We start from the raw sequence: 14,078 nt of genomic DNA, 5'->3' as shown, positions 1-14,078 counted from the left end.
AGACCCTTCCATCATCTTTCCAGGGGATTACAGAACTGAGCATCATTCTCCCCACCTCCCCACTGCTAAGTGTTCCTGGTTCTGATATTCACATATTGAATCCCACCTCCAATTGTCTCCTTCAGAACAGCCATTTGGTCACCTCTTAATTCCTTGGGCCAGAAAGTACCAAACATCTGAAACCACAGATAATTCCCCAACCTCATTACCACCGATAACTTCAGACCTCATCTTCCATCTGCCTGGATGCTGACAAAGGGTCAATAAGAGAGTTTAGGGATTCATCGCATTTTATTACCTCCTTAATCTGATGGGTGTTCAGGGAAGTGGCCACCGGTGAGCAGGGAGACCTTAGGGTTGGATGAACCTAATGCAGAGTAATGAGGTCCATGTGGCAGAGAGCTGGCTTACCTTCCACCTCAAAACAAGGCTGAGGGGGTGAGCAGAATTCCAAATTGCCAGTTCAGGGAAATGCCCGTGGGGAAACTGAGGCTTGATGTTTAGACAGAGTGAAGTCAGGCCATGTGTGTGTTTCTTCTGATCCAAGAGTGTGTTTTAAAGCCATAATGGGCCTGTATGGGAGTGGATGAGGATGGAAGAATCTTAAACACCAAGTTTGGGGGAGGGAGAGTGAAGGCCCTGGTTTGGGACTGCTGAGATGCATTGGCACTGGAAACAGGCAGGAACTATATATGTGCCTTGAGAACATCACTGGTGCCCCTTGGCCCTGAAATTCCCCCATCCCCATCCTAACAAGTGCCATCACCCCCCACTCCCCCCGTGGCCGGGCGCTGGGCTGGACCCACTCAGGAATACTGCCAAATGGACCAGAGTGTGACCAGGGTGATGCTGTAGGCCAGCACTGCCAGCAGGTAGATGCGGAAGAGCAGCTGGTCCAGCACGGAGCCCACACGCAGCCAGTCCCGGGCCACCTCTCGACTCCCCTCCCGCTTTTCCAGGAAGTGCCGGATGGAGGTTAGCTCCTGCAGCAGCCCGCGCACCGCCAGGGAGGCCTCCCGAGGTGGCGGGGGAGGGCTGCCTCTGCCCCTCGGGGTCTTCTCCAAGTCCCGGGGTCCCCCCAGATGGCTGTAGTGGTTTCCCATGTCTAGAAGAAGGACAGAGCATTGGCAAAGGAGGGAGGCCCGGCAGGCTCGTATGAACACTGGCCTTTACATTTCTAAGGCCTCAGACATTTTTACAACGTATGATTTCAGAGCTAAAGAGTATGGAGAGTAACTTACATCTTTGGGTACCCACCGTCCAACTTAAGCAAATAAAGAAAGCCAATGCAGTTGAAGATCACTGTATATCCTTCCACCTTAGTCACATCCTTCATCCCTTCCCAGGTCAGCAAGACCATGAAGTTGATGTTTATCCTAAACACACACATTTTTTTTTTAACCCAAGGGCTTTCCCTAGCCATTTGATATCCATTATATCATTTGATCCTCCTGGCAGCCTCATGGAGAGGCTGACTTAGCGTGATTACTAACCACACTCCTCACATGAAGATGTGAAAGCTCAGAGAGGTTAAGTGACTAGCCTGCGGTGACACAGCCAGACCATCATTTAATGGTGAGGCTGCCGAGGTCCAGGTATCTGGACTCCAAATCCTCTGCTTTGTCCACTGCATCATATCACCTCCCTGCACTCCTCTCCATGACTTTGAATCCTTCTGGACCAGAAAATACACCTTCGGATCATTGCCTTCACCAGATGAAGAATAGAATTAGGCATTAGTTTATGGCACGAGCTCATGATGAGATGGTCTTAGGTTAACCAAACATCTTCTACAAAAGGCCAGGCCCTAGCCAGGACCCAAAGGAGGGGAGAAAGGTGGAGGGTTTAAAACACCAGCTTGGAGTCAGATGAGCCTGGGTTCAAATCATGCCTTCGCCAGGTCCTGGCTCTGTGACTTAGGGCAAGCTCTTTGGCCTCTCTATGCTTCTGTTTCCTCATTTGAAAAATGAAAATGAGGATCCTATTGGGTCACCATGAGAACAACCTGTGATAATGCACAGAAAATGCTTTGCACACATCTGGTAAAGTGCTCAAGAAATCAACAAACCAGTCACTACCACCACCACCGACAGAAGCATGAGGAATTTAGTATCCCTCTGTGCCCTGTCTCTCTGCCTCATAGGTGTTTGAAATTCTAAAGGGCCTGGTCTTTGGCTGATTCTAATGAGAGAGCGTTAGGAACCAGGCTGCAGAGTTGAACTACAGGAGGGTAGTTGTCCCATAAGTGCCTTTTGTTGTCATTGTTTAGTTGCTAAGTCATGTCCAACTCTTTTGGTACCCAAGGGACTGTAGCGCACCAGCCTCCTCTGTAGACCCCATGGAATACCCCAGGTAAGAATATTGGAGTGGGTTGCCATTTCCTTCTCCAGGCAATCTTCCCGACCCAGGGATCAGATTCGAGTCTCCTGCATTGCAGGTAGATTCTTTACTGCTGAGCCATCAGGAAAGCTCTATAAGTGCCTGAGGGGCATCCACTTGACCTCCCTTGGGATCCATCTCAGATGAGGTCACCCTCAGCCCAGAGGTCTTAGGTTCTGACACGCTCAGTCTCTGGGACTCCTAAACCCTCTTCCCCTCCACCCAGGCTGCTGCTGCTGCTGCTGCTGTTAAGTCACATCAGTCATGTCCAACTCTGCGATCCCATAGATGGCAGCCCACCAGGCTCCCCATCCCCGGGATTCTCCAGGCAAGAACACTGGAGTGGGTTGCCATTTTCTTCTCCAATGCATGAAAGTGAAAAGTGAAAGGGAAGTCGCTCAGTCATGTCTGACTCTCAGCGACCCCATGGACTGCAGCCCACCAGGCTCCTCCGTCCAAGGGAGTTTCCAGGCAAGAGTACTGGAGTGGGTCGCCAGTGCCTTCTCCACCCAGGCTGATGCGTGAATACAAAGTGAGGAAGGGGTTTGACTGATGTCTTTGGCTGAAGTCTGCCATGAATTCTCGGTGCAGGACGGTACCCAGTTCGCAGGCCCTGCCCAGGCTCTCTGGCCTGGCGAGCCCTCCAGAGCGTCCCCCACCGCCAAGTCCCTGCCTCCAGATCAGAAGTTCCCTTCCACGTGGGACTCTCCCGTTCCTGTCTCACCTGAGCAGTCATCGGTCTTGGCAGCCTGGGAGGTGGCTGCGGGCCTCCGGGCTGTCGACTGGTCCCCTAGGCAGAGGAGCAGGGTGACTCTCTCAAGAACCAGGTGGCGCAGCCAGGCGGGCACCGGCTGCTGCAGGTCCTGTTTGTGTACCAGCCGCACAATGAGGATCGTCTCGGCCAAGCTGATCACCAGGAGAGCCATGCACACGACGAAGTAGACACCTATGCGCCCCGGGACGGGGCGGGGCGGGGGACACACACGGCAGGTAGGAGAGGCTCAGGTCCCTCGGCCCCAGGGAGCTCTCCCCCAGGAGCCAGCCTTACCGATGAGCGGCGTGCCGATGGCCGTGGCGGGCAGCGTGTCGGACACGATGATCAGGAAGACCGAGTAGCCCAGGAGGAGCGTGATCTTGAAGGAAACTCTCTCACCACTGTCTGGAGGCAGATAGAAGCCCACAATGTCCACGACCATGAGGAAGATACTGGGCAGAAGCAGGCTGACCGCATAGAAGAGGGGCCGTCGGCGGATGACCACCTGGATAGAGAGAGGAGCTCAGGGGAGTTGGGGTAGACAGGTTCTGGAACCCCAGGAACCCCCCCTCCCCATCCCAGATCTTCTTGCTTCATGGAGCTTTCAGCCTGGACTGCTGAAAAATGTAGACAAATCCCATATACTGTCTCTGGATCAAAGCTCATGGCTGTTCAGGAAAAGTTAAGAGACAACGCAGCTGTGTTTCCCCAACCACTTTGTTTAGGCTGCAGGGCACCCTGGAGTTGGGAAAGGGCTACGGAGGTTCTTCCCCATATGCCTCCTGAAGTCTGCCGGGGTGTGCCCCACTCACATAGAACTTCATCTCTGCGTAGCTGTCACTGCTTTCTATACTGAACTCCTGAAACTGGGTCAGCACCCCCAGCAGCTCCCACTCGCCCTGGTTCATGAAGACACTCCTGTCGAACTTCACCTTTTCAGGCAGGCGCCACAGGGAGATGTTGATGTCCTGGACTGAGACAGGAGAAACGGGGCAGCTTTGGAGCCCAGGCCAGGGGCATGCCATACCCTGTGAGGGCGGGGCAGCACCCACGTGGCACGACTCAAGTCTCAGCTCGTAGTCTTCAGCCTGTTTCTTGGCTGTAAGATGAGGTCATGGTGCACCCTGTACCTGTCTGTGCAGGGGGGCTGTACAGAGGGGACGGGTCCTGGATGGAGACACAGCAAAATGCAAACAGCTGGGCAAACTATTTATTAGAATGCCTTCTCCTCTTTCTGTCTCTGTCTCCTCTCTCTCTCTCTCTCACACACGCACACTCATACTTTCAAGCATTCCTCTAGGTTTCCTGTTAGAATTTCTCATGTAGGCAGTGAGCAAGAGGCAGCTTTTCTCATCCTTGCCTTGACAGAGCTGCCTGCCTTCATATTTATTTATTTATGCAGCTACACCGTGCCTTTGCTTTGGCATGTGAGAGATCTTACACATGGCTGTGGCACGCAGGATGTAGTTCCCTGATCAGGGATCCAACCCAGGCCTCCTGCTTTGGGAGTGTGAAGTGTTAGCCATTGGCCCACCAGAGAAGTCCCTGAGCTGCCTGTCTTTAAAGGTGAATTAGGAAAATAAGCAGAATCCTCTCTTACAGAATAGCAGTTACACTGCTCCACATCTATACTAGCGAAACAGATATACATGTGCAGCAGAAGACAGCAGTATCCGTTGCAGCAAAATGCTGTGAAAGATCTAAATTCCCACCAATCAGGGAAATGCTAATAAAGTTTATGCAGTCCAAACCTTGAACTATTCTACAGCAGTCAACATTGATGAGGAAGAACTAAATCTGTACTAACTGGAAAAATGCCCAAGACTGGTTGTTAAGTAAAAAGACAGGTACAAGTATATATTGGAACACAAAACATTTTACATTTATGTAAAATAAAAACCCATAAAACATTTCTGGACACTTTCCATAGATGTGTATGTATGTGTATGTATTCAAAGGCTGGAGAAGGATCTAGAAGAACATATTATATAAAATATTTATCAGTATATATATGTATATCATGATACTGATAAAAATTAAGTCTCGGTGTAGGGAGTTGTTGGTAAGAGTTTGAGATTGAGAGTAGAGGTCAAAAGTCAAAGATTATTTGCAATTATGACTTTTGTTCAAGGGAGTTACGTATTACGTTTGTCATTTACAGTTAATAAAATCAGGATAGCACTGGAGGATGCCTTTATGCAGCAGAGAGAGGCTCACTTCACTAGACCCTGAAGGCACCTAGCATGCGTCCACTCATTGGAAGTTTGCCAAGCATCTTCCTTTGTGCTAGGCACTGCCTGGGGAGCTAATCATGGCCAGAAATCCTGTCCCTGCCCTCTCTAAGTTTCCATCTGGTGGAGGAGTAGACGTTGAAATAAGTCTTTACAAATGAACAGAAGTAGAGAGAAAACAAGAGCCTATAAAATTGGGTGATGGAGGTGACTTGTTTGGGGGACGAATGGGGGTTTACTGAGTAACTGACATGGACACTGTGATTAGAAGTTGTGTAGAGTGACTTAGCAGCAGCAGCAGAGGCAGAGGGACTTTGGGCTTCTCTCTGGTTCAGACGGTGAAGAATCTGCCTGTAATGCGGGAGACCTGGGTTCAATCCCTGGACTGGGAAGATCCTCTGGAGAAAGGAGTGGACAGAAGAGAATCGTTACCCACTCCAGGACTCTTGCCTGGAGAATTCCATGGACAGAGGAGCCTGGTGGGCTGCAGTTCATGGGTTGCAAAGAGTCGGACATGACTGAGTGACTTCACTTTCACTTTCTTTCACTGAGGGACTTCACGGGAGGTCCAGTGGTTACGACTCCACGCTTCCAGTGCAGGGGCCACGAGTTCCATCCGTAGTCGGGGAATTGTCCCTAGTCCTGCTGCAGGTGTCAGAGGGCAGGAGGGGCGCCAGAAGGAGAAAAGGAGAGGGAGGGGCAAGGTGTCCAAGGAGAAGCAGCAGCATGTGAGTAAGGGAAAAACAAGGGGTGCTGGGGCCGGGAAGGCAGGCAGCTGGGCTGGGGACTGAGTGGCAGGGGAAGCCCGAGTGGTGTCTGTGCGCAGAGGCCTGTAGACCAGGTAAGAGCTGGATCATGTCTCAGGAGGGCTGGCGAAACTCTGAGAGTTTTAAGTCGATAGAGACATGATCAGATTTGCAGGACTTTTCAATTAAAAAAATTTGGGGGAGGGGGGCCACACACATGGGATATTACTTTCCCAACAAGGGATGGAACCTGAGTTCCCTGCATTGGAAGCTCTGAGCTTTAACCACTGGACTGCCAGGGAAGTCCCCAGATTTGCGTTTGCATAAGATCTCTCTGGCTGCTGTGAGGAGCATGAATTGGTGTGGGGGTGGGGACTGGAGGGGATGAGAATGAATGGGGATGGACTGCTGGGAGCTACTGCAGTAACCTGGGCGGGAGATGAGGGTAGCTGGCACTGGGGGGGAGGGTCCATCAGTGAAGAAGTGGGTAGATTTGAAAGACACTTCCTGCCAGATCCTACTTGTGACTTGGGAAAAGCATCATCCCTGACCAAGCATCTTGCCCTCAGTTTACACCGTCTCATTCCATCCTTAGGACAGCTGAGGGAGGCGACGAGGGTTACACGGTCAGTGTCATTTAGAGGATGGGGAAACAGAGGCTGAGCAACGTGAACAAATAAGAGGTGAGCGAATTGGAGAAGGGAGACTACATCCCCAGGGGTGCTCCTCATGCAGGCATCCCTGGGCCCCTACCTGTTCTCCCGCCTCCCAAAGCCCCTGGACTCACTGGTGTGCAGCCAGCTGGTGAAGGTCAGCGAGCAGTTCTGTACGTCGAAGGGGAAGTTGTAGATGTCCAGGGTACAGGCGGTCATCACCTGGAGGGGCTTGTAGTTCTGGACCTCGCCGTGATGCCGGACATAGACATACGGGATGTTTGGAGACTTCCCCACGTCCACACTGGCCAGGGAATAGGGGTGGGTTTGGGGCTCAAGAAGCAGGCCAAGCCCTGGATGTCAGAAGGTCTCTGAGCAGCTCGGCAGGGGAAGAGAGGCAGAGAGGGTCCAGACAACAGGACAACCTGGCAGTTTTGTCTGGCCTCGGCGTGTCTAAGCTTCTTATCTTAGGCTTCCTTACCTGCCATCTCCAAGGCCACTTTTCAAGCAGTTAAAGAGCATTTCTCCTTTATTCCCCTGGCAACCTAGCCACAAAATGCAAGCCAGGAGTCCATGGACCCCAAAGCCCCAGGCCATAAGAAGAACACCCAGCTGTCCCCCACATGCCGCCCACCCGGGATGGGCAGAGCTCAGCTCCCAGGATCGACAGCCTGGTGGCAACAGGCAGGCTTGGTGGGAGAGCAGACCCTTGGGTTCCATCCCTAGGAATCCTTGAAATTAAAACAATCATTTCCAGGGGTGGGGGTGGGAACAGAACTGGAAAAATCATTGAGAAGAATTAGGGCAAGTAACAAAGTCCTGTATGAGCTCATCCCACTCTCTTTGGGCAGACCCCAGGCCGAGCTCCCCCAAGGGAGCCCTGGAGCTAAGCCTGGGGTCCTGAGCCTGTGGCCTTCTGTGGCATCAGGCTGAGAGACAAGAAGTCAAGGCCAAGGCTACTTCAGTGTTGAAAATGGCGATCCAGCCTGAAACTAGAGATCCCCAGTCCCTCCAGACTCAGCTCTGCAGGGAGTGAGGCTCTCAGTCAGCTGCCTCCCTGAATTGTGAGCAGCACCCCCTGGACATAGGCGATGCAGTGGGTACTGGGTGGAGGACAGCTGGCCCCCGCCACCTTCTCCTTCCATCTGTCTCCCCAGCCATCTTCCCAGACCTTGGATTCAGAAGCCCAGGCAGTGGAGCCTGAAGGATGGGGAGAAGGAATGTTGGCTGCTGGGAATAAAGGCTGGTGGGACCTACTTCATCCCAGGGTGCAATCTGTGCCCACTCAGGCATATGTGTGGCTTGAAAGTTTGAGTGTCTCCTGGCCCCAAGTCTCCTCTGCCAACCATCGCTGGCACTTTATTCCTTTCAGAAATATTCCTGTCCCCTTTAAAAACACTGTTCCCACTAGACTATTATGACAATGTGGATTCATTCACTGGCCTCCTTTCTCCCTGGAAAGGGATCCTTGGGTCAAGGAGAAGAGCAAAGTTTCAGCATCAGACATAGAAAAAGGGGAGTTTTTAAAAGAAAAGAAAGGGAGAAAAAGATAAAGGGGAATGAGGGCCCAGTGCAACTTTACCTCCATTTCTGCAAGTCTGGTGGAGCATCTCAAATACAACAGCAGTGGTCTTGTCTCCTGACCCCCTGCCGTCCCCAGCACTCCGCCCCCCCCCCCGCCCCCCCCGCCGCCACCCTGCCCCTGGCTGCCACGCGTCTGATGACAGTACTCACAACTCATTGATAAGGATGTCTGGGACCCAGATGCTGTCTGTGGGGATGGACAATTTGGTGATGTTGTCAAAGTCCTCAGGGTTCCACTGGAGAAACTCATCTGTCCAGTACTAGGAGAGGAACAGGAATGATCACGGGTGACCCAGTCCGTCATGGGCAGGGTGGTCCGCAACTCAGGCCAACTTCACCGCTCAGAGCCCAAGCAACAAGGGGGGCATCTTCTTGGGAGAATCTGGGTGTCAGTGGCACCCAGGTTACTCAGTGGTACCCAAGAATCCCTTCCCCTCTGCACTCACACATCCCTACATGCAAATATATACAACACAGGCAGATGTAGCCTCTTCCTGGGGAAGGTATCCAGTCATTTCTAATATTATAAACCACCTAGCCATCAACTGAGGTATGTGTGCTAAGTCACTTCAGTCATGTCCGACTCCTTGCAACCCTATGGTCTGTAACCCACCAGACTCCTCTGTCCATGGGGTTTTCCAGGCAAGAATACTGGAGTGGGTTGTCATTTTCTCTTAGACAAATCTCTTCTTGGGTCTTGATGTACACATACATAGACAGGGATAATGGTATGCACCTCACAGGGTAAGGTATGGCTATAGCTAAATTTTGATCAATGCCTCCCCCACTCTCTTGCCAGAACGACTGGTCTAAAATGTAAATGCCACCGTGTGGCTCCTTTGCCTCTGAGTCCTCCTTGCACCCTGCCTGAGCGGTGCCCATCAGAAGCTGGAGGAGTGGGGAAATGGCTGGGGATAGGAAGATTAAGTGATGGGATCATCCTGTTTCAGTCACCCTGTTTGGTTGTCATCCAATTTGGCTTTCATAGAGGGAAGAACTTTCTAGCAATCAGAGCTGTTTGAAAGCAAAGTGGCTGCCTTCCGAGCTGCCAGTCACCGAGGTGTTTGATCAGGAGAAGCGGGACAAGCGCTTGCTGGAGAGGCTGTGAAAAACCTTGGAAACCGGGGAGGTTGGGGGATTTCTCCTCCGCTGATCTTTAAGCCGCCTCCCTTTTGCAGTCCTGAGGTTAGAGGGGCCCAGATCCAGGAGACCCCAGATCTCATGAGCATGCCTCTCCCCTCCCCTCCTCTCCCCTTTCTTCCCCTCCTTCCCTTGCCCAAGGCCTCTTAGATTCCCAGCTCCTCTGAGACAGAGGTGCGCCCTCAGCAAGGGTTGCCCACACCCCAGTCCCAGGAAATGGGGATGGGGGAGGGGCTGGTTTGCTCACCTGCCGATACCAGATGTAGGTGGTCAGGACCTGATTCTTCTCATCCTGTGGAAGGAACGGGAGCTCGGCAAAGGCAGCCCTGTGGGCTGGGAGCCCGCCTTGCACACACCAACCCCAACAGGAGCTGCTGCTCTGTGAGCCTGCTCCCTTGAGAATGAGGAAATGGGGTGGGGAAAGGGGCCAGCCAGGAAAAAATCGGCCTTTTACTAGGACACACCTAGGAAGAAGTTCAAGGATTTCTTTTTTAACATATGTGTGTGTGTGTTCACACATATATGTCTTCTATTATCTTCTATTCAGTTGTGTATATTTCACATAAACATATATAATATAATAACATAATAAAAGATAATAATAGAAGACATATATAATGACCGTGAAGAAGGCTGAGCGCCAAGGAATCGATGCTTTTGAATTGTGATGCTGGAGAAGACTTCTGAGAGTCCCTTGGACTGCAAGGAGATCAAAGAAGTCAATCTTAAAGGATATCAACTCTAAATATTCACTGGAAGGACTGATGCTGAAGCTGAAACTCCGATACTTTAGCCACCTGATGCAAATAGCTGACTCTGGAAAATACCCTGATGCTGGGAAAGACTGAGGGCAGGAGAAGGGGATAACAGAAGGTGAGATGGTTGGATGGCATCACCGACTCAATGGACATGAGTTTGAGCAAACTCCGGAAGCCTGGTGTGCTGCAGTCTGTGGGGCTGCAGAGTCGGACACAACTTAGCAACTAAACAACAACATAACAACATCATATATATGTATGTCTGTACAATTATATCTGTACGTATGTATCTACACCTATTTCCTACCTTAGCATGAAGTCAAAAGGTACAGACCCACATAAAATGAAGAATTCATCACTCTCCCTCCCTTCCATCCAATTCCCAATCTCCCTTTTGGAAACAGCCAGCTGACTCTAGTAGAGATGGCCAGAGAAGTCAGTTCTGCCCACCCTACCCCAGGGCAGCACCTGCATCTCTGAAGTTGCCTTCTTCTTTATCTCAGCCCAGCATCCAACCCCCTCTGCTGGGCAGTGTACCCCACCCTACTTCAACAATTGATTAACTGCTTTATTTATGATTAATTCTTCAACCACGATTTAGTAACACCTGCCATGTACCAGAGACGTGTGTAAGACAGTGAGGGTGTAGAGGTGAATAGGATGGTCTGCACCCTCACCCAGCTCACCTAGGGAGATGTGATGTGTGAAGAACCACACGTACGCACAACCCGTGGGCTGGAGGGTGTGGGAGAGGCAGCCATGCAGGTGACCCCAGTTTTCAGTTTGGGGAGCATCCTGAGCTGTGGTATCAGGGCTCAGGGGCTATGGGCAACCAAAAGCCCACCATGGACTGCGTCTCACATGGTCTCCCACTCAGAAGGTCCACCCTGGAGCAGGGCAGTGGGGCCGGGCGCTCACCACGCTGAGGATGGCGTAGACAATGACGTCGATGGACACAGTGGTCGGTGTCCTCCAGTCCCGCACGGGCCGCACGCCCTTCTTGTAGTTGGCCAGCAGGTGATCTGACAGCCGCAGCAGAGCCGGCCTGGAGGCGTTGGGGGGCTGGGGGTCCCCCCTGTGCTTGGCTGGGAAGGACAGACAGCGCAGCCTGAGTCTGCCCCAGATCTCTGGCCCTGGTTTCGAAGCTAGTAAATGTATCCCCACTTAATCCCACCTCCCAGAACTCCCAGATACCCCCACAGACTGAAATTCCCATCTCCGGAGCGTTTTTTTGCCTACAGAGGTTCCTGCCAAAACCTAAAGGTATTCACAAGGGTAGCCCCAGCCCCCGTTAATATGAGAAAGGAAGCTGGGCTGTGAGAGCAGGTGGCACAAGGCAGGTGAGGTCTCGAGTCGGCCAAGGATGAGAAGGGTTGAGAGTTGCTGCCTGCCCAGAGGAGGTGGGCCTCTGGGGCCTGGACGAGGGGCTCTGGGAACCCAGGGAAGCTGGCCCTGGCAGGAGATCCTAGAGAGTGTGGCCCCAAGTGCACAGATTCTAAGCCCAGCGGTCTGCAGGGTGTCAGCCTCAGCAGAGGTCAGAGCTCAGTGTCTGCACAGCTCACGGTCCCCAGGACCCCAGCCTTCAGCTGACGAGGAGAGAAGGGTGGGCACCCAGCGAACGCAGACATTCCCTCTCCGACCTGCAAAGCCCACCCCAGGGAGAGCCCGTCTGCACGCTCACGCGAACTCCCGAGGAGTCCTTGCTGGGCCCCCTTCTTAGTCTAGCTTTCTGGGCTGGTTTGATGGGGTTGGGAAGAGGGCTGGGGTGGGGTGTGGAGGAAGCCAGTAGAAACCAAGCTGCTCCCAGATCCAGAGGCCTGCAAAGATAAAATCGTGAAACCCCACACCTAGGCCCTCGCCCCGCTCTGCGGGGATTTCACAGGAGCGCCTCAGCTGTCTCTCTGGGAAACAGTAAGAGCATTTCCTGAAAGATGCCAGAAACACAAAGGGGAAAGACGGGGTTAGGGGGCATTCTGGAGTACACAGGGCGCTGCTGGGGGCGGCGGGGGGCAGGGCCTTTCACAGCCCAGAGCCCGGCAGGCCAGGCTTTCCCTAGACAAGCCTGCTTCTTCTCCCACCTCATCTACCCTGCGTGCAATGCCTACAGCAAATTGGTCCTGCAGGTTCCCTTTACTGCCCACCCCACCCCCGCTCCCCAGTAAACTTTCAGAAAAACAACAGCAGAGAGAGAGGGGAAGATGAGAGGATGTTTACTGAGCGTCCCCTTTGGGAATAATACCAATGAGCACATCGTTCATCTCAGTACCAGCCCCCTGGGCCGGCTGCTACCAGAGCCCACGTTACTGATAAAGATGCCCAAGGCTCAGACAGGCAAGTACTGTGTCCTGCAGGCAAGGGAGCTGGGATTCAGACCCAGGTCCCTGCGTATCTTCACTGCACCAGCAACAGCCCAGGTCTTATCGTCTGGGATTCTGACCAGACTGGGCGCCGCAGACCTCAGGGCCAAGGACCAGTGCTGGGAGGGACAGAGCTCCCCTCAACCAGACAAGCCCCAGACCACAGTCGTAACTCACAGCCCGGGCCTGCTCGTCCAGCTGAGCTACCCCCAACGACACGAGGAAAACCATCGTGCCCCTAAGCCCTTCAGAGCTGTCCATTTAAGCACATCCTAAACTGTGCCCGCCCTGGCTTCAAAGAGCTCTGGCTGGAGAGAAAACCTTCCCACGAAGGGTGGAGGTGGGGGATGACTATTGTCTGCAACAAAGGAAATAGATTCTTTTGTGGCTAAAACTCCTTGTATCCCCAGGAGGCGGGAAAGGATGGGTGAGGGAATGCAGAGAGAAGTTAGGTGCTATCTGAGCTGAGCCCTGGAAGGAACTTTTCTAGAAGACGAAGGCCCAAAGAGCTTGTGCAATGAAAGCAGTGAAGTCAGGGAAGATGACATCTGTCCTGGTCTCTACTGCTGCGGAGCTGTGTGACCCTGGGTAAAATCTACCCACCCTGGACTGCAGCATTCCCGTTTATAACAAGAGAGAGGGGATCAAGACAGCTCCAACTTCCCTTACAGCTGCCCTTCGATGAGTCTGGGGGCCCGAGCAAAGAGGAGAGGAGCCCGCTAAGCATTTCCCACACAGCAGGCTGTGCCACGCCCCACTCTGCAAGCTCTGCTCTCACCCTTTGCTCGAGATGCCCAACTTTCTAGCTGTATCCCCAGGGCGTGGAAATTCCCTCTTGCCCACATGCGGTAAGGTCCCTGACTTTCCTGTTGCCTCACCCACTCCAAAGCCCTCCTTCCTTCAAATTTTGGAGGTGCTAAGCATCCCCTGCCCACCTCTGTCCTCTGCCTGCCAGGTGCTGCGTGCTGTCCCACCGTCTCCTTACCCTCTCCCCGTGGTGCCAGCAGCGTGGGCAGAAGCAAGCCGAGCAGCGCCCGTGGCAGCCAGGGCAGCATAGTCGCTTCTCTCAGAGCGGCCTTCAGGGTGAGCGCTGCGGAGGACCAGCCTGCCCGCTGCGCTCCACCAGCCTCATATCAGCCAGCCTCCCACACCTCCTGAGGCTGCAGCCTTACGCTGCCTCTGGCCACCAGGGCTGGGAAGCCGCCAAGTTTTCCTGCAATCAATCCTTCCGCTGGATCAGGTTTCAGGGCGGGGAGGGCAGGGGAGGAAGCCCGCCAGGCTGATGTCACGGGGCCAATGGAGCTTAGTCCTCCCGTTCAGCCAGGTGGCCTGGCCAAGTTCCCCAAGGAGTAACTTGGGGACAGAGGGCTGCAGGAGCCCCTGGAGCAAGGGGGCAGCCTGTCTGTTGGGAGCCGCTCTGGGCTGCTGCCTTCGCTTATGCCCCTCGCTAGCATTGAGCCAGGGCTTTTCTGGTGG

General features: G+C 53.2%; 1 protein-coding gene across 1 annotated transcript; it reads right to left on the bottom strand.

Annotated features, from left to right (window-relative positions):
- Nucleotides 1-272: 272 nt before the first annotated feature.
- On the bottom strand, nt 273-13,792 carry HTR3A (5-hydroxytryptamine receptor 3A). Its single transcript, XM_086339303.1, has 9 exons — nt 13,588-13,792; nt 11,164-11,330; nt 9,735-9,779; nt 8,498-8,607; nt 6,898-7,067; nt 3,946-4,106; nt 3,428-3,638; nt 3,104-3,325; nt 273-1,105 (listed from the first exon to the last, which is right to left on the bottom strand). The coding sequence occupies exons 1-9, from the start codon at nt 13,655-13,657 to the stop codon at nt 807-809; spliced, it is 1,455 nt and encodes a 484-aa protein (XP_086195429.1). The 5' UTR covers nt 13,658-13,792; the 3' UTR covers nt 273-806.
- Between the last annotated feature and the right edge of the window lie 286 nt (nt 13,793-14,078).

The sequence above is a fragment of the Bos grunniens genome, chromosome 15 (genome assembly GCF_055505025.1).
Source record: "Bos grunniens cultivar Pamir isolate PY7600 chromosome 15, Bosgru_T2T1.0, whole genome shotgun sequence".
NCBI classification, from domain to species: Eukaryota; Metazoa; Chordata; class Mammalia; order Artiodactyla; family Bovidae; genus Bos; species Bos grunniens.
The sequence above is the reverse complement of the archived record's forward strand: the minus strand, read 5'-3'. Positions and strand labels throughout refer to the sequence as shown.

Excerpts from the sequence above, each read along its gene's own strand:
- HTR3A (XM_086339303.1), bottom strand. The coding sequence starts at position 13,657 with ATGCTGCCCTGGCTGCCACGGGCGCTGCTCGGCTTGCTTCTGCCCACG. Across the intron at positions 11,331-13,587 it reads GCTGGCACCACGGGGAGAGG|CCAAGCACAGGGGGGACCCC; the intron begins GTAAGGAGACGG and ends TGTCCTTCCCAG. Across the intron at positions 7,068-8,497 it reads GACATCCTTATCAATGAGTT|TGTGGACGTGGGGAAGTCTC; the intron begins GTGAGTACTGTC and ends TTCCCTGGCCAG.